General features: G+C 47.1%; 1 protein-coding gene and 1 pseudogene across 4 annotated transcripts in view; both read left to right on the top strand.

The window, feature by feature from the left end:
- Nucleotides 1–954: 954 nt before the first annotated feature.
- Nucleotides 955–12,349, top strand: LOC111962984 (uncharacterized; annotated as a pseudogene).
- A 1,479-nt stretch (nucleotides 12,350–13,828) lies between these two features.
- The window catches only part of rrh (retinal pigment epithelium-derived rhodopsin homolog), a 16,234-nt gene continuing 5,336 nt past the window's right edge, over nucleotides 13,829–24,726 (top strand). The window contains exons 1-7 of one of the 4 annotated variants that reach the window (XM_023986262.1): nucleotides 13,833–14,192; nucleotides 16,253–16,458; nucleotides 17,127–17,226; nucleotides 17,403–17,556; nucleotides 17,662–17,830; nucleotides 18,039–18,217; nucleotides 18,368–18,985. In XM_023986262.1, the coding sequence (XP_023842030.1) occupies nucleotides 14,087–14,192; nucleotides 16,253–16,458; nucleotides 17,127–17,226; nucleotides 17,403–17,556; nucleotides 17,662–17,830; nucleotides 18,039–18,217; nucleotides 18,368–18,473 (1,020 nt within the window). In that variant the 5' untranslated portion in view covers nucleotides 13,833–14,086 and the 3' untranslated portion in view covers nucleotides 18,474–18,985. Of the gene's footprint in view, nucleotides 14,193–16,252; nucleotides 16,459–17,126; nucleotides 17,227–17,402; nucleotides 17,557–17,661; nucleotides 17,831–18,038; nucleotides 18,218–18,367; nucleotides 18,986–24,726 lie in introns of those variants that run through there. The other 3 variants (XM_023986263.1, XM_070443387.1, XM_070443386.1) reach the window with 3 other exon arrangements.

Below are 24,726 nucleotides of genomic sequence, written 5' to 3'. Positions count from 1 at the left end.
TAAGTAAAAAATGACATGATTTGGGAACCACCTCTCAGAACCTGGGGCCYAAAGGGGAAGACTGGGTGGAAGCATGAGGAAGCTTTTTAGGGCTTTTATTTTTTGTGGAGTCCAGCAGAAAAGTATCCTGGAGGTATAGAGTCAGGTGAAGAGAGAGTGGGAATTGTCATGGTCTCAGATTTCAGTTTTCATTAATATATTTATGCATAACACATAACATTGTCAATACTGTTATGTTTGGTCTGTTGTTTTCCAAGTCTTATGTTTAGGAAACCAGAAGGAGAGGGGTTCGCCAGCTTCAGCTGGAATGTCAGTTTGTTGTGTGATGAGTGATGGAAGTAAGAGGATGTATGGTGTAATTATAGAACAGAGGCCACAAGTCTCTAAGTCTGAATGCCTCACAGAAAGAAGGCAGAAACCTGAACCAGGACGAGAGGTTCCGCGTCTGATGATCCAAGGGGACCAGAAGGACCTCTCCCAGTGATACCAGGAGATCTAGTCTACGTTCAAGTGTTCCGGAGGAAGTGGGATCAACTGAGTCCCAACAGAGAGAAGGACACAACCATATAGAGATGAGGACACATAGGATGCTGAATCACCAGGAGGGAGCCCGAGGGAGCAGGAGCAGCGAAAACGATCGAGACCTCCTTGAAGGAAGCCCTCCACAGAGGGACCCCAAAGTACCACCTACAGAATGAGAACATCTCTTCCCTAAAATTGACACCCTTCCAGATGGAAGCCCAGTCCGGCCTGAGGAGGGAGCCTAAGGGGAAGAAAGAGGAAAAGTCCCGCAAGCTGAAGAAAATGGGGATTTCCCCACAATTGACTTTTCAACTCTTGAATGGTCRCCTTWACAGACAATTGAAGTTAGAARAACAAAKMAATAATGACATTGACATAACAGAAGTAACAGTGAATGKTAGTATAGAAACAACAGACTCYCGCACAATKAAGATGTATGGTGGAAACAGGAAGAGAAGAGAGGAACCAGCCGAACAATCCAAAAAGACTGACAAGGTTAGAATCTCTGTTCCACCTCAACTCATAACAGAAGCAGGAGAACTGAAGTCTATCTCAATAATTAGGATCAAACCCTTACCGGAGATTGCATTCTGTGGATGGACACATCACCAAACAAAGGGAGAAGTCGTTTGGGACCCGAAAGGATGTGACCTGACATTAATCAAAGAAAAAGACGAGTGGGTGCTCATCATGAACAAGATTGAACCAGTGGAAGGTGAAGAACATATAGTTGAAATAACAAGAACAACAGTGACCGAAGGGAGTAGCACCACGGTCATTAAGATTGATCCCACCCCTGCACCTGAACAGGAAGAACCTGTGACAACTAGAACAACGACAACAACAATGGTGGCAGCTGCTGTGAAGAATACAGTAGCTACCACTAAGATAACATCAACTGCCCTTACCAAGCAGTCCACTGTACCCACAAAGAAACCTGAGACAATAGAACCAGAAGGTTTTTTTACTGACATTTGGAACTTTCTGATAAACTCTAATGATCTACCTCAAGACAAAAACATTGTAAAAGCAACAGATATCTCAGAATCAGAACCACTCAAGGACAGCACACGAGAAGAAGTAGTGAAGAACGAGTGGTACGAATGGGCTAAGTATATGGCAAACAAACACAGAATGGACAATTGTATTTTGTTTAGAAAATCACCTTTGTCTGATCTTTTGATAGTACCTGAACTTGCATCATTTGAAGAATGTGTTAAATGTAAAATGTTCAATGTATTCAGAGAAAATACTACATTCTTTTGTGTAACATAGATGCAGCTTGGCATTAGGTAACACTAAAGGCAGAAGTGAATAAATAAAAATATGTTGGGAAAATATGAATGTACAAAAATAAGAACTGAATTGAATGATCCTCATAATGATAGGTTTACTATTGTAAAAAGCGAATATGAATGTTTCTACAGCTATGGAGATYATGGGATGGATGTYGGAAACACTATAGMTAATTMAATAAACTATTTGMGTGTTAGAAACTGCAGGAGMTAGTAAATTTGATAAAGGAATGATTGTGAATCACAAAGGTAAATGTGGTAATATAACTCAAGTAACATTATATCTTGAAATGTTAAAGAATCAGGATTAAGGAATAGCTGATAGTTTCTGGATGTGTGGGCATACTACATGTTCATTGCTTCGTTAAAATATAATGGTTGATTATAAGTGTTTTTTTTTAATACTAACTAGATATTTTACTCCTATTTTATGTTATTAATTGGAGATGTTTGGTCTAGTTGGGTTTTGTAAGTGTATTATGTTTCAAATTGTATCTTTTACTCCTGTCTGTGTTTATCTATTGGAGATGTTTGGTCCAGGTGATTTGTAAGCTTTATTTTGATTATGTTTTAGTCAACTGTTGGTATTGATATCTACTCTCTATATGTTATTTTAGTGTAGTTTTTGAGGCTAATTACCCTCAAGAGGAGGGATTATGTAGGAGTTATTACTTAGACATATATAGACAGATATCACACTATTGAGCAAAAGACAGGTGTACATTAGAATAAAGGAGGAGAAGGCAACACGTGAGTGCATTTGCCATTCTGGTAAAAACAGGAAACTAAGACATAACAGACATAATGGCCAAAGCCATTATGAGCATAAAGGCTTAGGGTAAAAAGGAAGATGTGACACTTAACCTCTCTGGGATCGCGGGACGCTTGCGTCCCAACAGCCTGTTAAAATGTAGAGCGCCAGATTTAAAAAGAAATCTATAAAATCAAACTTTATTAAATTACACATATAAGATACCAAATTAAAGCTACACTCGTTGTGAATCCAGCCAACATGTCAGATTTCAAAAAGGCTTTTCGGCGAAAGCATAAGATGCTATTATCTGATGATAGTYCAYWGGCTACACTCTCTTTMTTGACAATTTCAACCATGCCGGCGCTACTCAAAACGCAGAAATAAWATATAAAACATGCATTACCTTTGACGAGATTCTTTTGTTGGCACTCCAATATGTCCCATAAACATCACAAATGGTCCTTTAGTTCGATTAATTCCGTCCATATATATCCAAATTGTCCATTTATTTGGCGCCGTTGTACCAGGAAAAACAGCGTTCAATTTGCGCAAAATCACGACAAAATATCTAAAAAATTACCTCTAAACTTTGCCAAAACATTTCAAAGTACTTTTGTAATACAACTTAAGGTATTTGTAAACGTTAATAATCGATCAAATTGAAGACGGGTCAATCTGTTTTCAATACAGGATATCAACAAACTCACAGTACTTTTCCAAGTCTTGCTCAACTCTCAAACATAAACACACGACGTCACTCCACTTCCGGGTCAATATCTTTCTCAGTTTACTAAGGAAAAACCTTAACCTTTTTCCATACAATGGCGACATCCAGTGGAAGCAGTAGAAACTGCGTGGATAGTGATTAGAATTCTGGTGTGCCCATGATAACCCATTGAACATACAGGAACTTAACAATAAAAAAGTTAGTCCTCAGGGTTTTGACTGCTATATAAGTTCTGTTATACTTACAGATATGATTCAAGCAGTTTTAGAAACTTCAGAGTGTTTTCTATCCAAGGGGCTTTTGACTGCAATCCGGAGCGAGAGAAGTATTGCATAAAGGTAATGAAGGAGGATCTAGGGTTATGTTATGTTGGATTTGACCAGGTTTCGGTTGATACCCTAGTGCCATTCCGGGTAGAGGAGGTTAGYGCAGGTGATAGCTCTATAGTCAGCTAGAATACAAGCAGAGCCCCTGACAAAACAGATACTGACAGCAGAATATTCCAGAGCCAAGGACCGGTGCGGATATACARAACAAGATCTTAAGGAAGTGATTGAGGTGGAAACTGGTTATGSGGATTCTAACCTATGGTTAGAATGGATTCAGTATACAGCCAGTTCAGTAGCGAAAGAAGAAGGTTATGCCTGCGTCACAGCTTAACCTCAGTTGACAACTGTCGTGGATAATCGTCTCAGAAATATAACACTCTTACAAGAACTTGGAAATTCAATATAGGCTTTTAATATAAAATATCAGAAGCCGTGTCAGTCCGCGGAAAGACCAACTTCCATAAGCACTGGCTCTGTTCTTATACACCCACATCAAAATGAGTCCATCCCATATGCACATTAAGTTACTTCTCATACGTCATCTGTCACCATTGTCTTTCATTTTCAGGCTTCCTGCTTGTTCATGCCCAATAACGCCTGTATCCGCTCTTGATTAGATTACAATGGTGCCAGGACCCTCTCAGTGTCCTAAATAAATATGTATTATGCCTATAGTCCATCTGTTGGTAATTTGGCTGGCACCCTCTTTGTGTGTCTCTCTGACCTCGGTATGTCCAGCTATTCTATGCACTTATGGCCTTGCTTTAGTTTCCTGTCCTAGACAATAGACAATGTACTTTAACTTCTTGAGGATAGGGTGCAGAGTTTTCACTTAGGGAAAAATAGCGTGCGCAATTTCAACTTCGTGCTACTCATCCCCAGAATATAAGATATCCCTCCTGTTTCGATGCCCACTCTAGCCCGGCCGATACGAGGTGCTGCTATGTACCGCACCGGGCTATGCACACGTACTGGAGACACCGTGCGCTCTTCCGCATAATACGGTGTCTGCCCGTACGCTCGCTCTCCACGGTAAGCACGGGGAGTTGGCTCAGGTCTCCTACCTGGCTTAGCCACACTCCCCGTGTGCCCCCTCCCAATACATTTTTGGGGCTGCCTCTCGGGCTTCCTTGCCAGCCGTGTTACCTCGTAACGCCGGTTCCCTGTTGTTGCTACCTCCCCTCTCCTGGCTGCTTCCACCTGTTCCCATGGCAGGCGATCCCTACCAGCCAGAATCTCCTCCCATGTGTAACATCTCTTGCCGTCTAGAATATCCTCCCATGTCCATTCCTCTCCAGATTTCGGCCGCTGCTGCTGCCCGTTACCACGCTGCTTGGTCCGGTTGTGGTGGGTGGTTCTGTAACGATCTTCGTCTGGAGAAAGAGAGGAGGACCAAAGCGCAGCGTGGTAAGTGTTCTTGATGAATCTTTAATAGAACAAACTGAACACTGAGATACAAAACAATAAAGTGAACTACTGAAAACCGAAACAGTTCCGTGTGGAACACAACGACACAGAAGACAACCACCCACAAAACACAACAGAAAACAGGCTACCTAAATATGGTTCCCAATCAGAGACAATGACTAACACCTGCCTCTGATTGAGAACCATATCAGGCCAAACGAAAAACACAACATAGAAACACAAAACATAGATAACCCACCCAACTCACGCCCTGACCATACTAAAACAAAGAAAATACAAAAGAACTAAGGTCAGAACGTGACAATATCCCAATCCACGTGATCGAAGCAGTCTTGAAGCGTGGAATCAGATTGGTCGGACCAGCGTTGAACAGACCTGAGCGCTGGAGCTTCTTGTTTTAGTTTCTGTTTGTAGGCTGGAAGCAACAAAATGGAGTCGTGGTCAGCTTTTCCGAAAGGAGGGCGGGGGAGGGCCTTATATGCGTCGCGGAAGTTAAAATAACAATGATCTAGGGTTTTACCAGCCCTGGTAGCACAATCGATATGCTGATAGAATTTAGGGAGTTTTGTTTTCAGATTAGCCTTGTTAAAATCCCCAGCTACGATGAATGCAGCCTCAGGGTGTGTGGTTTCTAGTTTACATAGAGTCAGGTAAAGTTTGTTCAGGGCCATCGATGTGTCTGCTTGGGGGGGGATATATACGGCTGTGATTATAATCGAAGAGAATTCCCTTGGTAGATAATGCGGTCGACATTTGATTGTGAGGAATTCTAAGTCAGGTGAACAGAATGACTTGAGTTCCTGTATGTTGTTATGATCACACCACGTCTCGTTAATCATAAGGCATACCACCCCGCCCCTCTTCTTACCAGAAAGATGTTTGTTTCTGTCGGCGTGATGCGTGAAGAAACCAGCTGGCTGCACCGACTCCATTAGCGTCTCTCGAGTGAGCCATGTTTCCGTGAAGCAAAGAACGTTACAGTCTCTGATGTCTCTCTGGAATGCTACCCTTGCTCGGATTTCATCAACCTTGTTGTCAAGAGACTGGACATTGGCGAGTAGTATGCTAGGGAGTGGAGCGCGATGTGGCCGTCTCCGAAGCCTGACCAGAAGACCGCTTCGTTTGCCCCTTTTATGGCGTCGTTGTTTAGGGTCGCCGGCTGGGATCAGATCCATTGTACTGGGTGGAAGGCAAAACACAGGATCCGCTTCGGGAGAGTCATATTCCTGGTCGTAATGATAGGGAGTTGACGTTGCTCTTATATTCAGTAGTTCCTTCTGACTGTATGTAATGAAACCTAAGATTACCTGGGGTACCAATGTAAGAAATAACACATTAAAAAACAAAATACTGCATAGTTTCCTAGGAACGCGAAGCGAGGCGGCCGAGGCGAAGCGTTCCTAGGAAACTATGCAGTATTTTGAGAGGCCGCCATCTCTGTCGGCGCCGGAAGTAGTCCCAGGTGTGCAATTCAGGTTGGCGAGCATTTAACCAAGCCCACAAGAACATGGACCAGATTTTCTTACACACACAAAATGTGCCAACCTACATCACGAGAACTGTACAGATACTTCTCCAGAATGATGATGTCCTTGTTAAAAGCCTTCTCCCTGATACATTAGATAGCATTGCCAACATATCAACCAGCTGTGTAGAACTGGCCAAATCTGTTGAAAGTAAGTTCCTTGATGTCACTGAATTGATTACAGAGCTTCTAGAGAGCTGCACATGCGCCAAACAGAAATATGGCAGTCACCTGAAAGAGGTTAGGGAGATGCTGGAGGACGAAAAATGCAAGAAAACCATGCTACAGGAGGAAAATAGACAAGCTGAAGAGGCATTTAAGAAACATGGCAAGGAGCTTGAAGAGGCTAATAAAAACTTCCAAAAGGCTATCGACTCCATGCCGTCAGGATGGGACATCATCGGAATGAACTTTGTAGAGGGATTCACCAATTATATAAACTCTTTAATTGGAGGAGCAACAAATGCCACAATTGCAGCGGACATTAGTGATACACATGCAAAATATGATACATCAGGAAGTCCAAAAGACATGTTTGCAACAAACAATATAGTTAGCAAGTGTAATGCCCGGGGTGTAGTGGAGGAAGGAGTCAGAGAGTTCAGAGTAGCGTAACTTTAATCACCACAGAGGTGAACACGACACCACTAAAACCAAATGCCCCAACACACAAGGGGAACTAAATAGTTCCGACAATATAACGTACACGAACCGTGACATACAAGCATGTACAAACAGTACACAAAACAATCCCGCACACCCAGCAGGCGGGCCTGGGTAATAAAGCCCCACTAATCAACCTAACAACAAACAGGTGTAACCAATAAACAAACAAGGAGGGGGAGGAAGAAAATCAGTGGCAGCTAGTAGGCCAGTGACGACGACCGCCGAGCGCCACCCAAACAGGAAGGGGAGCCACCTTCGGTAGGAGTTGTGACAGTACCCCCGCCGTGCGCCGACACCGGCCTCGAGGGCGACCCGGAGGGCGAGGCGCAGGGCGATCCGGATGGAGGCGATGGAAATCCCTCAACATTGACGGATCCAAAATGTCCCCCACCGGTAGCCAGCACCTCTCCTCCGGACCGTACCCCTCCCAGTCCACGAGGTACTGCAGGCCCCTCACCCGGGGACCCCTCGATGTCCAGAGGGGGAGGAGGGACCTCCGGCACCTCACCGTCCTGCAGGGGACCAGCTACCACCGGCCTGAGGAGAGACACATGAAACGAGGGGTTAATACGATAATAGGAAGGGAGTTGTAATCGATAACACACCTCGTTTATTCTCCTCAGGACTTTGAAGGGCCCTACACACTGCGGCCCCAGTTTCCGGCAGGGCAAGCGGAGGGGTAGGTTTCGGGTCGAGAGCCAGACCCTGTCCCCCGGTACAAACACGGGGGCCTCACTGCGGTGGCGGTCAGCYCTCCTCTTCTGCCGTCCACTGGCTTGTTTGAGGGATTCCTGGACGGCCCTCCAGGTCTCCTTGGAGCGCTGCACCCACTCCTCCACCGCAGGAGCCTCGTTCTGACTCGGATGCCACGGTGCCAGGACCGGCTGGTAGCCCAACACACACTAGAACGGGGATAAGTTAGTCGAGGAATGACGGAGTGAATTTTGGGCCAACTCCGCCCATGGGACGTACCTAGCCCACTCGCTGGGCCGGTCCTGGCAATACGACCACAGAAACCTACCCACCTCCTGGTTCACTCTCTCCACCTGCCCATTACTCTCGGGGTGATAACCGGACGTCAAGCTGACCGAGACCCCCAGACACTCCATGAACGCCCTCCATACCCGGGACGTGAACTGGGGACCCCGATCAGAGACGATGTCCTCCGGCACCCCGTAGTGCCGGAAGACGTGGGTAAATAACACCTCCGCAGTCTGTAGGGCTGTAGGGAGACCGGGCAACGGGAGGAGACGGCAGGACTTAGAGAACCGATCCACAATCACCAAAACCGTAGTGTTCCCCTGAGACGGGGGAAGATCGGTCAGGAAATCTACGGATAGGTAAGACCATGGCCGTTGTGGAACGGGGAGGGGTTGTAACTTCCCTCTAGGAAGGTGCCTAGGAGCCTTACTCTGGGCGCACACCAAACAGGAAGAGACATAAACCCTAACATCCCTAGCAAAGGTGGGCCACCAATACTTCTCCCGGAGGCCCCGCACTGTCCTCGCCACCCCAGGGTGACCCGAAGAGGGTATGGTGTGAGCCCACCGAATCAGTTGGTCCCGAACACCAAGCGGCACGTACCTCCGCCCAGCCGGACACTGAGGAGGCGCAGGCTCCGCAGTAACGCCCGCTCGATGTCCGAGTCCACCTCCCATACCACTGGTGCCACCAGCCTCGAGGCGGGAAGGATGGGAGTAGGCTCGATGGCCCTATCCTCCGTGTCATAAAGGCGGAACAGTGCGTCAGCCTTTACATTCTGAGACCCTGGTCTATACGACAGAGTAAACCGGAATCGGGTGAAGAACATGGCCCACTTTGCCTGACGTGGATTCAGTCTCCTAGCTGCCCGAATATACTCCAGATTCTGGTGGTCGGTCCAGATGAGAAAAGGGTGCTTAGCCCCCTCAAGCCAGTGTCTCCACACCTTCAGAGCCCTGACCACCGCTAACAACTCCCTGTCCCCCACATCATAGTTACGCTCAGCTGGACTGAGCTTCCTCGAAAAGAAAGCGCAGGGACGGAGTTTTGGTGGCTTGCCCGAGCGCTGTGATAGCACGGCACCCACCCCAGCCTCGGACGCGTCCACCTCCAGTATGAATGCTAGAGAGGGGTCCGGGTGCGCCAACACGGGTGCATCCGTGAACAGCGCCTTCAACCTATTGAAAGCTCTGTCCGCCCCTGCCGACCACCGGAAACGCACCGGGCCCCCCTTCAGCAGTGAGGTAATGGGAGCCGCTACCTGGCCAAAACCCCGGATAAACCTCCGGTAGTAATTGGCAAACCCCAAAAACCGCTGCACCTCCTTCACTGTGGTCGGAGTCGGCCAATTACGCACGGCCTTAATGCGGTCACACTCCATCACCACCCCCGAGGTGGAAATGCGATAACCCAGGAAGGAGACGGCTTGTTTGGAGAACACACACTTCTCAGCCTTGACGTATAGGTCATGCTCCAGCAGTCTCCCAAGCACCTTGCGTACCAGAGACACATGCGCGGCACGGGTGGCGGAATAGATCAGAATATCATCAATATAAACCACTGAGTCCGCAATCCATAAAGTTCCCAGCTGCACCTGAATCGACTAGTGCCTTATACTGGGAGGAGGGGAAAAACTCAAGGAAAAAAATCAAGACAAACATGTGACCAACAGGGGGTTCTGGGTGAGTCTGGTGCTTACTCACCTGGGGTGACCGAGAAATGTTCCGCCTGCCATCTCGACTCCCAGACGGACCCCCCCACCCCCGATCGGCTGTGTGTCCGACCACAGCTGGTGCAGGGGGAGCCTCCTTCTCCGGTACCCTTCGGCACGGTCCCTCCCAACTCCATCAGAATGGGAGCGGGGGTGCTGGGTGGTGGAACGCACAGGACCCTCTCCGAACGCCCGCGGGAAGCCAGCAGATTGTCCAGCCGGATGGACATATCAATAAGTTCATCTAGGGAGAGAGCAGTGTCCCGACACGCTAGCTCCCTGCGGACGTCCTCCTGGAGACTACACCGGTAGTGGTCTATAAAGTGCCCTGTCGTTCCACCCAGACCCCGCGGCCAAGGTCCGGAACTCCAAGTTATAGTCCTGGCCGCTCCTCTTCTCCTGCCTAAGGTGAAACAGTCGCTCTCCCGCCGCTCAGCCCTCTGGAGGATGGTCAAACACGGCACGAAAGCGGCGGGTGAATTCCGGGTAGTGCTCCTTCGCTGAGTCTGGGCCATTCTAGACCGCGTTTGCCCACTCCAGAGCACGACCCGTCAGGCAGGAGACGAGGACACTCATCCTCTCCGCTCCCGAGGGAGTGGGTCTCACGGTCGCCAGGTACAGTTCTAGTTGCAGTAAGAAACCAGTAATCCCTCGGGAGCGTAAGACGGAGAGCGCTGGAGCCGGGGGATGGGGAGAGAGGAGAGGAGGAATCCTGAGCTGGAGAAACCGAAGGTGGAGGAGAGGAGACCACTCCTCTCCCATCGGTCCATTCTCTCCATCATTTGGTCCATGGCGGAACCGATGCGATGGAGGACGGTGGTGTGGTGGAGAACACGTTCCTCCATAGATGGGAGGGGGTTGGCAGCTGCTCCTGCTGACTCCATTCTTGGTGGTGCGGGATTCTGTAATGCCCGGGGTGTAGTGGAGGAAGGAGTCAGACGCAGGAGACAGAGAGTTCAGAGTAGAGCAACTTTAAATCACCACAGAGGTGAACATGACGCCACTAAAACCAAATGCCCAACACACAAGGGGAACTAAATAGTTCCGACAATATGACGTACACGAACCATGACATACAAGCATGTACAAACAGTACACAAAACAAGCCCCACTAATCAACCTAACAACAAACAGGTGTAACCAATAAACAAACAAGGATGGGGAAGAAAAAATCAGTGGCAGCTAGTAGGCCGGTGACGCCGAGCGCCACCCGAACAGGAAGGGGAGCCACCTTCGGTAGGAGTCGTGACAGCAAGTCTTCTATGCTTAATGCTATTGCCCAATCCTTAGTTGGCCTTATTCAGAAGGACCAAATCGAATGGTCAAAGTTTTTAGATGAAAAGACAGGACAGTTGATTCCTGATTGGTTGAAGACACAAATCGAAGATGTGCTGTCAAACATAAAAGACGTGGACCAATGTCCCGCAAAACCTCAGGCAGAGAAAATTTGTGAACAGGGCATTACCATCTGCTCTGACCTAAGTGCATTGGCTCCTGAGGGCAAGCATGACGATGATGCCAAGAACAAAGAACTGATCCAGAGAATCAGGAAGCTAATGACCGCTGCACAGAAGTTTGATTCCTCAGGAAAAAAATACACAAAAACATCTGCCTTTTCTGTTAATCTGCCCGGAATGAGCAAAGCACGAAGCGCAAGTCAGACTGTGACAGAAAATGCCCGCTTCCGCATAGAGCAGATGAAAGCCCAGCTTGCAAGAGCCAGCAAGATGTATGAAAAATCCCTGGAAAAAATGGGGGAAAACAAAAGAGGGCTAGCCAAAACCCTCAACAAAATGAGAAACCTTCATGTCGAGGAGATTGACTTTGACACCACCATCAGGATGCTGGCTGAAGGTCTAAATGCAATGGGAGAGCTGCAGGAGAAATGGCAAAAGATGTTGCAATTCTTCCAGATGGTGTCAAACATCATTGACACCTGTCTGAAGACATCCCTGCAGGATTTTGTCAAAACAGCCAGGAATACACACCTGAAATATGACTCAAGTATGTTCTTGAAGGATATGATATACCAACAGGCATTTCAAGCTTCCAACATTGCACAGCTGGTGAATATGATTTCTGGAACCTACACTGAGGTCTCCAGCTAGTACTTGATGGACAGAGTCGGCAGCCTAGGAAGATTCATGGCTTTGGATCCCAAAGACCCACGTTTCAAAGATGAACGCCAAATATTGGCTGCATCTTGTGATGAAGCCGAAAATGAAATCAAAGCTCTTGTCCTGAAGAACAAGGAACTTTACAAGGCAAGGACCAAAGCAAGACTTGAGAAAATTGAATATGAGCTAAATGCAGTATTACCCCCACCATCTGAAAAGGAAACAAATAAACTGCGAGAGATAGTGGCCTCTGGATTCCAGGACAACCCCGGGGATATTGATCAGTTTGAATAAAGATTTATGGAGGTAGTTGAGTCTAATCAATCCCCCATCCCATGCCTTAAAGACTGTGTTCACACATGCAGTCCAATTCTGATGTTTTGCCCATTTATTGGCGAAAGAGCTGATCTGATTGGTCAAAAGACCAATTTGTGGAAAAATATCAGAATTGAGCTCTCTGTGTAAAATCAGTGCCTGGAACTGCTTTATGGAAACTAGCTCTGCCTTTGGCAAAAATCTGAATGTTTTATACATTTTTTGTTGTTGTTGCTGTTTGGATAACATTCAAGTAGGCTACTGTATATCTTCCTATACTAATAATAGCCAATGAGAATATGATTAAGGCAGGAGACTCCAACTATATGATTATTGGTAATAAACCCTTATTCAAAAATAAAACTATAAAATGCCAAACCAATGAAACGTGTGATGTAGATGCCCAGCCTTCACCTACCATGGCTTAGTCTCTTAGTTTGTTGTCAAAAGTTTTAAAAAAACAACATTAATTATTGTATTATTTCTACTGATAAATCCATTTTAGTCCAATATTTGTTTTTTATTTCAATGACAAAAAACACTTATTGTCTTATTAAAGTATGATACATTTTGCATGTGTGTGTGTTAAATCAATTGTGATCTGTTGTTTGTGGGGAGGATGTAGTTAAAAAGATCAACAATGTCACTGATGTTGAAATGATTGCTTACTGCATGTTCAATAAAGTCAAGTGTTAAAGTTGTAATTGGTGATAAATTCTATTCCGACAGTATACTGGTTTGAGCCAAACTGCCAAACTGCCATGCTCATCCATCATGAAAGTGTCCCCGTCCTCTTCAGCTGTCATTGTTCTCATTGGACACTCAGCTATCCAGCGGCCTCAAGCCTACTTAGCTATCACTGCAAGGCCAATATTGTTGATGGGGCACCTAGTCTATTGTAATGGTCATTCTTTAGTAATCAGTAACTGTGAGTTCAACCCTGTATCATCAGAACGTCAATATTGGTTCCCTGCTTTAAAAAGTCAGTCGTAACAACAAACAGTAATCATTGTGGCAGTAGTAACAATAGCCATAGCAATAGTGTTAGATACATGGTAGTGAATTCTGCATTATACTACGATATTTAGTCCCCACACATTTTTGATCTGCAAATACAATCCTGCTATATGTCACAGAGAAAGGGACTGGGGGTTGTTAAGCACAGAAACCGGTCAGGGCCAAAACTGAACCCACACATACAGCCATCCATTTAAGTAACTTTGCATAACAAGGCTCTTCAGACACAATATCACTCCACTGCATTCACAACTGGAATTGTTGCCTTATTTCTGTTCCCCTATGCAGCTCTAATGTTTAGTCAGGACTCACGTGGGTTTCAACTCCATTATGAAAAGCTTCCATGTGACTTGTAAGCCTCTCGTGTTCCCCTTACCCATGTTACGCACAAACAACAACCTCCCCAGTATCTGGTAAGAAGGGGGAGAAAGTTCGCTCTAATCCTTTAATACTCCCCAACACACACACACCATTCGGAGACTCAAAAACTTTCCAGAATTTCCCTCATTCTCTGTTTTTGGAGGAGAGTTAGCGTTAGTTTCAGCTTTCTTATTCACAGGCTCCCATCCTTTTGCATGGACCACTTTTTTACTGTGGACTCAAAAAGAATCTGCAAGGTATCTTGCTGGTGTAGAAGATTCCTATTATTTCACTGTTAGTTTATAGGGTGTTTTTCACTGAGGCAACTGAAACACTGGAATGGAGTCTGGAGTCAACACCACAGGGGAGGTCATTCCCTACGGAGGAAAGAGTGCCTTTTCACAATTGGAGCACAACATAGTGGCGGCATACCTTATCACTGCAGGTACAAATGCACTGCATAGCATCCACAACACTGTCAATCAACTGAATTACTTTAGGATAGGTAATGTCGTTTTGTCGTTTGTTTGTCATGTTTTTCTGTGTGTTTGTGTTTCTCAGAATTATTTATAAGCTACTGTAACTGCTATTATAATTATTTTCCAACATAATTCATAATTGTTGTGATAAAACAGCTCCCTCTGTGATAGACTTTAGATGATGGATTGTTGATGTCTTCTTAGAATGATTTATACAGTACTGTAAACTCTTCATGCCTGACTGAATAATATACCTTTGTAGCGTCTCTCCCTTGGTGTGACAAGTTATGACAATATTAGTCATAAAATGTAATACTACTGTTATAATCTACAAAAGTGATTTAGAGTTACTTCAACATGGATTGATGATTGCTATAGCAGTGGTATCACTGGGAAACCAAAATGGGTATTTTTTTTGCAAAGGTGCAGCTGTCAAATAGATGCGTCCTCTCTTCCCTCTGTATGGTAAATCACCTGACATGACCTCTGCACTTCATCAGTGTGTGTGGGCCAAAGCTGTCTCTTGTCTCTGGGTGCTGTTAGCATTTCTCAATGAGGCCCACCCCACACAGTCCTTCTCATTCATAAGAGGCAAGTCTAGCTCTTACTGCTCAGGCGGCTGGTGTCATTATGTAACAAGTAGGCCTACCAAGCAAGTGTGGCCTTTTGAAATAAGTTTTCCCCATGAGTTGGCATTAATTTACCTGTGAAACAGTCTTGCTCAACTATTGTTGGGCAAGCATCACTTGAATGGCTGCTGTGTCTGGTATAGCTAGGCCTGAGATTCTAATCTGATGCACTAGAACAGAAGGTGCTTTTTATGGGGGGGACCAGAAGGGACAATTTTCGAGAATAATAAAGATGACACCAGAGCCATTCAATTGAGTAGGCTGAGTAGGCTAACACCCATTTATCAGAAACAGGTGGATTGGCCATCTGGCCATTCTGTCAGATGCCAGATGGGCTGGATCATTATTTTGTTGGGTGGGCTGGAAGTAAAAAATGGAAAATCAAAGCAGTGACTTGGCCAGCAGGCCATGGGCCTGTTAAGATAATTTTTTACGATTTTTGCTAAATTTCTCTGTTATAATAATATACAATGAGCTTTTGAATGATCCGTTTTCTGAGCTGAGGTCACACAAACTCACATTCGAAGTTAGACGCAGCATTAGCAAAGAGGCCTGCTCCGACTCTGTCATCAATTAGACAGCCAAGATAATGGATAATAAGAAACGGAAAGTTGATGCCGATAAACTTAGAAAGAGCACATTCTACATTGTCACCTCACTCAAAATGTCCTATTTTTGGTTAAAGTGCATTATCCTCATGATTCCTGTGATGAAAGTGTCTGCCCTCCCGCTGTGCCTGTTTTGCTGGGGCCTGCTGCTGTGATGAGTGAGGCACTCTCCTCCTCCCATACGCTCGAGAAAAATGCGTTCTGATTGTATAACATTTCTAAATGCAATTGTGGGGGAAACACGGCTATGGAAGCTTCTCAACTTTCAATATTCAGCTCAATAGCAACTATTTTACAACCAAGATATTTGATTTGGCTTTGAGATATTGAGCTGCAAGCGTGCGCGAAATGCGCAATGGCTATTAGGAGGGCAGATAGGTCTCACGGGTAATAGCCTACAACTGCAACGTTTTTTTAGGACATTACATTTACTGTTGGATGAATACATGGCTACTAGCAGTGGGTATTATATTTAGAGTTAGCAATCTAGTTAATGTGTTTTGAGTTTCTACTTCCTCAGCTGTTGAACCCCAAATTAATTAGCCTATGATTTAAATTAGTGCACATAAAGATGTATCTAATTCATCTCTATTGAACTAAAATAATCTGGAAATTCTGTAGTCCTATGTTGACAGGGAAACACATATGACAGGCCCTAATTTGGAAAATAGCCTAAATTGTTAGCTTGGTGGCTCACCCAGTGATGTGGGCTGGTTTGGATAAAATACCAGGGCCGAATTCTTGTTCCAGTTCGGCCCTGCTTAGAAAACATAAACATTTCAAGCTTAGGTTTCTCTTCACCAGGTGTCATCAGTTTGGCCAGCAACATTGTGGTACTGGTGATGTTTGCCAAGTTCAAGGAGCTGCGAAATGCCACCAATGCCATCATCATCAACCTGGCCTTCACTGACATTGGAGTGGCCGGCATCGGCTATCCCATGTCTGCTGCCTCTGACCTCCACGGGAGCTGGAAGTTTGGCTACACTGGATGTCAGGTTGGTGTAATGAGCACACTGTGCTAGTCAATGGTACTGTTTGAATGAACCTGCCATGTACGCTATGAAAATGTACGAAATAAAATCAGGCAAACTTCATATGCTTTATATTAACTCTATATCACATATTAACTCTATATCAAGTGCAGAAAAATGGATTTAACGTTTGCTGGATTGGTTTGAACTGCCCCTCAGTGCAACAGTTTTTAACACCTCACGTGGCCAGGCCAAAAATAGCATTTCTTACATTTTCTAGACTTCTCTAATGATCTAAGATTATGGTGTTTAGGAGGTGCTGTGTGAAATCAGGAATTCGGTGCCATGTGACACTAATCTGGGGCTGAAGCCTTGAGTTTGAGAACCACATATTGGACATGAGGTGGGCTGGTGAAATTGACAATGGCCTTCTGATTAGATATACTGACTGAGGCCCAAGTCCAGTCTGTGGTTATGTTGAGGGCTCCCAAGTTGTATCTCAATAGTGTAAACAGACTTCCTCTTAATCTCCTTTAGGAGATCTGAAAGACCTGGACAGGAGAAAGTCAAATCTGTGGGGGTATCCACTCAATTTCACCTGTTCTTTGTTTTCAGACCACGTAAAACCAATGTTTTAATCCTGCTAAACAGATTCTGAAATGAGGGATGCTGCTGACTGTTTTCCCCTCCAGATCTATGCAGCTCTGAACATCTTCTTTGGGATGGCCAGTATTGGACTGCTGACAGTGGTGGCCATTGACCGCTACCTAACCATCTGTAGACCTGACATAGGTATTTACAGTCTTCTATTACTTTCCATGGAGGTTTGTAGTTCATCTGTCTGTAGTCTATTGGTAGTAGCTACTATTGACCTGGTAAAAGATAGGCTAATCTCTGTGAACTGACAAGAGCCTAAAACATCTGCATGACCTCTAAGCCTTTTCCCTGCTTTTCCTACTGTTCTCCAGGGCAGAAGATGACCACCCGCTCATACACACTCCTCATTCTGGCTGCATGGCTCAACGCAGTTTTTTGGTCGTCCATGCCCGTGGTGGGTTGGGCCGGCTATGCCCCTGACCCAACTGGTGCCACCTGCACCATCAACTGGAGAAAAAATGATGCGTGAGTTGGGACGTACTTAAATTAACTGGGTAATTTCAAGGATTATATGGCATGAAGATAAAATGAATATTATGTCATTAATCATATACAGTGACTCTTTTCCAGGGGCTTTGTCTCCTACACCATGGCAGTAATCGCTGTGAACTTCCTCATCCCTTTGTCAATGATGTTCTACTGCTACTACAGTGTGTCTGTCACCATGAAGAGATACAAAGCCAGCAACCGCTTGGACAGCATTAACATGGACTGGTCAGACCAGATGGATGTGACTAAGGTACGCCAGTGTTTCTCCATACAGTCCGTGTGTTCACATGTTTCTTCTTCTAACCCAGCTTTGCCTCTCAATATGGACCATTTTAACCTCACAGTTTGACTGACACGCAGGATTCTAGGATTCTATGGTTATAACAATCTGCAGAAGGTTATGTACAGTATATTACATCTACATTAATCTTTCTCTCTGATCTGTCATTGCTGGCTAGATGTCGATAGTGATGATTGTCATGTTCCTGGTGGCGTGGTCGCCGTACTCCATAGTGTGCCTATGGGCGTCCTTTGGGGACCCCAGAAAGATTCCTGCCCCCATGGCTATCATCGGTCCTCTCTTTGCCAAGTCCTCCACCTTCTACAACCCCTGCATCTACGTTATTGCCAACAAAAAGTAAGCTTTCGCCCCTTCTTCTTGTTGTTCCCACTTTATAGTAAGTGACCATAATACCTATGTGTATTTAAAGTGTAATTACAGTATAGGTACACACTGTATAGTAATTACAACCTATTACCGTCCTGTCCTTGTGGACTTTCTATTCAGGTTCAGAAGAGCGATCACAGGAATGCTCCGATGTCAAACCCGACAACGGATCACCATAAACAACCAGGTTCCCATGACGATTTCCCAGCTCCCTTTGACCCAATGAGGGAGGATTGCTAGATGTTACATTCTATGATGATTTTATTCCCCCAAACTCTTTGATTACACTTGTCATTGAGTATACTGTTAGAGGATGGGATACGTGTAAGCAAGTTTAAAAGATCCCACCCTACCAAGCTTTCTAGACCCTACCAGTGGTCATGAGAGAACTGGAAAATACTAAATTCAAGAGTACTGAGGTACATCCCAAGTCACCCATTATTTATAGGTACCTCAAAATATACGAAAGTCGTTTTATGTAATTAGAGACACATTAGACATCATCAACCTTACAGCTTTGCCCTACATTGCTGTACATCAATGAAGAGTCTGTCCAATACCAGTGTTTCTGGACCACGTGGGTAGGTGCTTCTATATTAACTGGATTATATTTTGATATGTTGGGGTTTACCATGTAAATTGCTCTTTTTATGACATTCTAGCCATTGTCGTCCTGATGTGTTTTACTTTAGTGTAATATTAGCATAAACAAACAATAAACTATGTTTGTGTACAACATTATGCTTTCTTTATTTTCTTTCCTGTGGCAACACTCATCCAGACTGCAGTATTCCCAGTAAGTGCATATACGCTCTTCTTTTTTTCTAATACAGTTGTACATTCTACAAAGTATATACATTTGTAAACTTTGCATTGTTTGAAACATTACTTAGAAATACATCTGTACATATAGATCAATATACCCGACCCAAGATTAAAAGTAATCATGTCATGACTCCCACCAAAGGTGGCTCCCCTACCTGTTCGGGCGGCGCTCGGCGGTCGTCATCGCCGGTCTACTAGCTGCCACCGATCCCCTTTTCCTTTTCTGTTTGTTATGTCTTATTGGTTGCACCTGTCTCTTGTTTAGATTTGATTCAGGACTATTTAAGCCTGTTAGACCCGCCTGTTTTTGTGCGGGCTTGTTTTCTGTTAGTCGAGGTTGTTGCGTGTGGTGTTCCTGTCTGTTTGTGCCCTGTGTTGGGTTGGATTTTTTTTTGATATTCGCCTGTTGTTTTGGGCGTTAGTGTTGGATGCCGCAATAAAGTCCGGTTTCCCCTATTATCCTCTGCTCTCTGCGCTTGACTCCGCACCCACCACTCCAGGCTCTGTGACAGAAGCCCGCAGCATCACTATGGAGTCAGCAGGAGCAGCTGCACCCCCTCTCCCATCCATGGAGGAGCAGGTCCTCCATCATGCGGCCATTCTCCACCGAATCAGGTCAGCAATGGACCAAATGATGGAGAGAATGGACCGATGGGAGAGGAGTGGCCTCCTTACCTCACCCCCAGCTCCTCCTCCGCCAGCACCACCTACTCCTCCTACGTTGTCCGGATCCAGTGCTCTGCGTCTGGCGCTCCCCAGGGAGTACGATGGAACGGCGGCTGGGTGCCAGGGGTTCTTACTCCAGCTGGAGCTATACCTGGCCACTGTTCGCCCCACTCCCTCGGGAGCGGAGAGGGTGAGTGTCCTCGTCTCCTGCCTGACGGGTCGTGCTCTGGAGTGGGCCAACGCAGTGTGGAATGGCCCAGACTCGGCGAGGGACCACTACCCCGAGTTCACCCGCCGGTTCCGGGCCGTGTTCGATCACCCACCAGAAGGCCGAGCGGCGGGTGAACGGCTGTTTCACCTGCGACAGGAGACGAGGAGCACGCAGGACTTTGCGCTGGAGTTCCGGACCTTGGCCGCTGGAGCGGGGTGGAACGACAGGGCCCTGATGGACCACTATCGTTGTAGCCTCCGGGAGGACGTCCGCAGGGAGCTAGCTTGTCGGGACGCCACCCTCTCCCTCGACGAACTCATTGACATGTCGATCCGACTGGACAACCTGCTGGCTGCCCGCCGGCGTCCAGAACGGGCCCTGTTAGTTCCACCTCCTGGCCCTCCCGCTTCAATCCCTATGGAGTTAGGGGGGGCCGCATCGAGGGGCACCGGAGGAGGAGGCTCCTCCTGCACCAGGTGTGGTCGGAGAGGACACACTGCCGATCAGTGCTGGAGGAGCTCGTCTGGGAGTCATGAGAGCAGGCAGAGCACTCCTCGTTCACCCTAGGTGAATCAGCACCAGACTCACCCAGAGCTCCCTGTTGGTCACATGTTCTTACTAATTTTCTCCCTCTCTCCAGCATAAGACGCTAGTCGATTCAGGCGCAGCTGGGAACTTTATGGATCGTGGACTCGCGTTAAGGCTAGGGATTCCACTGGTGCCACAAGACCAACCCTTCCCCGTGCACTCCTTAGATAGCCGACCATTAGGGTGAGGGCTGGTCAGGGAGGCCATGGTTTCACTGGACATGGTAACCCAGGGGGATCATAAGGAGCGGATTAGTCTCTTCCTTATTGATTCACCTGCGTTTCCAGTGGTGCTGGGGATTCCCTGGCTGGCTAATCACAATCCTGAGATTTCATGGAAACGGGGGGCTCTCCGAGAGTGGTCAGATAGGTGCAGAGGAGTTTCCATCGGTGCGACGACGGTGGAGAGTCCAGACCAGGTTTCCACAGTGCGCATTCCCTCTGAATATGCCGATTTGGCTATCGCTTTCTGTAAAAAGAAGGCGACCCAATTACCACCTCATCGACGAGGGGATTGCGCGATAAACCTCCTGGTAAACGCTGCACTTCCCAGGAGTCACGTGTACCCGGTGTCCCAGGAGGAGACAGTGGCTATGGAGACATACGTCACTAAATCTCTGGGACAGGGGTACATTCGGCCCTCCATGTCACCCATCTCCTCGAGTTTCTTTTTTGTGAAGAAAAAGGAGGGAGGTCTGCGTCCGTGCATTGATTATAGAGGTCTAAATTCCATCACAGTAGGGTTTAGTTACCCGCTACCTCTCATCGCCACAGCAGTGGAATCATTTCACGGGGCGCGTTTCTTTCACAAAACTGGACCTTAGGAGTGTGTATCATTTGGTGCGTATCCGGGAGGGAGATGAGTGGAAGACCGCGTTTAGTACCACATCTGGCCATTATGAGTACCTCGTCATGCCGTATGGGTTGAAGAATGCTCCAGACGTTTTTCAATCTTTCGTAGACGAGATTCTCAGATACCTGCACGGGTAGGGTGTGGTGGTGTATATCGATGATATACTGATCTATTCTGCCACACGCACCGCGCATGTGTCTCTGGTGCGTAACGTACTTGGGCGACTGCTGGAGCATGACCTGTACGTCAAGGCTGAGAAATGTGTGTTCTCCAAACAAGCCGTTTCCTTCCTGGGTTATCGCATTTCCACCTCTGGGGTGGTGATGGAGTGTGACCGCGTTACAGCCGTGCGTAATTGGCTGACTCCGACCACGGTAAAGGAGGTGCAGCGGTTTTTAGGGTTTGCCAATTACTACCGGAGGTTTATCCGGGGTTTTGGTCAGGTGGCTGCTCCCATTACCTCACTGCTGAAGGGGGGTCCGGCACGCTTGCGGTGGTCAGCGGAAGCGGGCAGAGCATTCAGTCGTCTGAAGGAGCTGTCAACCGACGCTCCCGTGCTGGCTCATCCGGACCCCTCTTTGGCGTTCATAGTGGAGATGGACGCGTCCGAGGCTGGGGTTGGAGCCGTGCTGTCACAGCGCTCGGGCACGCCACCGAAGCTTCGCCCCTGCGCTTTCTTCTCGAGGAAGCTCTGTCCGGCGGAGCGGAACTATGACGTGGGGGACCGGGAGTTATTAGCTGTGGTCAAGGCTCTGAAGGTGTGGAGACATTGGCTTGAGGGGGCCAAGCACCCTTTCCTCATCTGGACTGACCATCGTAATCTCGAGTATATCCGGGCAGCGAGGAGATTGAATCAACGTCAGGCCTGGTGGGCCATGTTTTTTTACCAGATTTCGGTTCACGATCTCCTATTAGGCCAGGCTCCCTTAATACTAAGGCTGACGCGCTGTCCCCTCTATGACACCGAGGAGCGGTCCATCGATCCTACTCCCATCCTTCCAACTTCATGTCTGGTAGCACCGGTGGTATGGGAGGTCGACGCGGAAATCGAGCGGGCGTTAAGGTTGGAACCTGCACCTCCTCAGTGTCCAGCGGGTGTTCAGTACGTGCCGCTTGGTGTTCGTGATCGTTTGATTCGATAGGCCCATACACTACCTCTTCGGGTCATCCTGGTATTGAGAGGACAGCGCAGAGTCTTAGGGGGAGGTACTGGTGGCCCACTTTGGCCAAGGACGTGAGGTTTTATGTCTCCTCCTGCTCAGTGTGCGCTCAGAGCAAGGCTCCTCGACACCTGCCTAGAGGGAAGTTACAGCCCCTCCCCGTTCCACAACGGCCGTGGTCGCATTTGTCGGTGGATTTTCTCATCGACCTTCCCCCGTCTCAGGGAAACACCACAATCCTGGTCGTTGTGGATCGGTTTTCTAAGTCCTGCCGTCTCATCCCGTTGCCCGGTCTCCCTACGGCCCTACAGACTGCGGAGGCCCTGTTTACCCATGTCTTCCTGCACTACGGGGTGCCTGAGGACATCGTCTCTGATCGGGGTCCCCAGTTCATGTCCAGAGTTTGGAGGGCGTTCATGGAACGTCTGGGGGTCTCGATCAGCCTGACCTCGGGTTTTCACCCCGAGAGTAATGGGCAGGTGGAGAGAGTGAACCAGGATGGGGGTAGGTTTCTGCGGTCGTATTGCCAGGACCGGCCTGGTGAATGGGCGAGGTACGTCCCATGGGCGGAGGTGGCTCAGAATTCTCTCCGCCACTCCTCCACTAACATGTCACCGTACCAGTGCGTGTTGGGCTACCAGCCGGTCCTGGCCCCATGACATCAGAACCAGACTGAAGCTCCTGCGGTGGAGGAGTGGGTACAGCGCTCTAGAGAGACCTGGCGAGCGGTCCAGGACTCTCTCAAGCAGGCCAGTGAACGGCAGAAGAGGAGCGCTGACCATCACCGCAGTGAGGCCCCCGTGTTCGCACCGGGGGACCGGGCCTGGCTCCCGACCCGGAACCTGCCCCTCCGCCTGCCCTGCCGGAAGCTGGGGCCGCAGTGTGTGGGGCCATTTAAAGTCCTGAGGAGTATTTTTTATTTTTTTCACCTTTATTTCACCAGATAGGCAAGTTGAGAACAAGTTCTCATTTACACTTGCGACCTGGCCAAGATAAAGCAAAGCAGTTTGACACATACAACAACACAGAGTTACACATGGAGTAAAACAAACATAGTCAATAATACAGTAGAAAAATAAGTCTATATACAATGTGAGCAAGTGAGGTGAGATAAGTGAGGTGAAGGCAAAAAAAAGGCCATGGTGGCGAAGTAAATAAAATATAGCAAGTAAAACACTGGAATGGTTGATTTGCAGTGGAAGAATGCGCAAAGTAGAGATAGAAATAATGGTGTGCAAAGGAGCAAAATAAATAAATAAATAAATACAGTAGCTAAAGAGGTAGTTGTTTGGGCTAAATTATAGATGGGCTATGTACAGGTGCAGTAATCTYTGAGCTGCTCTGACAGCTGGTGCTTAAAGCTAGTGAGGGAGATAAATGTTTCCAGTTTCAGAAATTTTTGTAGTTCGTTCCAGTCATTGGAACGGCAGAGAAAGGAAGAATTGGTTTTGGGGGTGACCAGAGAGATATACCTGCTGGAGCGCATGCTACGGGTGGGTGCTGCTATGGTGACCAGTGAGCTGAGATAAGGGGGGACTTTACCTAGCAGGGTCTTGTAGATGACCTGGAGCCAGTGGGTTTGGCGACGAGTATGAAGCGAGGGCCAGCCAACGAGAGCGTACAGGTCGCAGTGGTGGGTAGTATATGGGGCTTTGGTGACAAAACGGATGGCACTGTGATAGACTGCATCCAATTTATTGAGTAGGATATTGGAGGCTATTTTGTAAATGACATCGCCGAAGTCGAGGATTGGTAGGATGGTCAGTTTTACGAGGGTATGTTTGGCAGCATGAGTGAAGGATGCTTTGTTGCGGAATAGGAAGCCAATTCTAGATTTAACTTTGGATTGGAGTTGTTTGATGTGAATCTGGAAGGAGAGTTTACAGTCTAACCAGACACCTAGGTATTTGTAGTTGTCCACATATTCTAAGTCAGAGCCGGCCAGAGTAGTGAGGTTGGACAGGCGGGCAGGTGCAGGCAGCGATCGGTTGAAGAGCATGCATTTAGTTTTACTTGTATTTAAGAGCAATTGTAGGCCACGGAAGGAGAGTTCTATGGCATTGAAGCTCGCCTGGAGGGTTGTTAACCTCTAACGAGCCTCTACCCCGGGTCCGGAGCACCCCCCATCCCCCCACACACTGATTAGCATAGCTAGCATAGCTTCACAAGTAGATTAA

The sequence above is a fragment of the Salvelinus sp. IW2-2015 genome, linkage group LG4q.2 (genome assembly GCF_002910315.2).
Source record: "Salvelinus sp. IW2-2015 linkage group LG4q.2, ASM291031v2, whole genome shotgun sequence".
In the NCBI taxonomy this organism is placed as follows: Eukaryota; Metazoa; Chordata; class Actinopteri; order Salmoniformes; family Salmonidae; genus Salvelinus; species Salvelinus sp. IW2-2015.
This window is presented reverse-complemented; position numbering and strand designations above follow the sequence as displayed.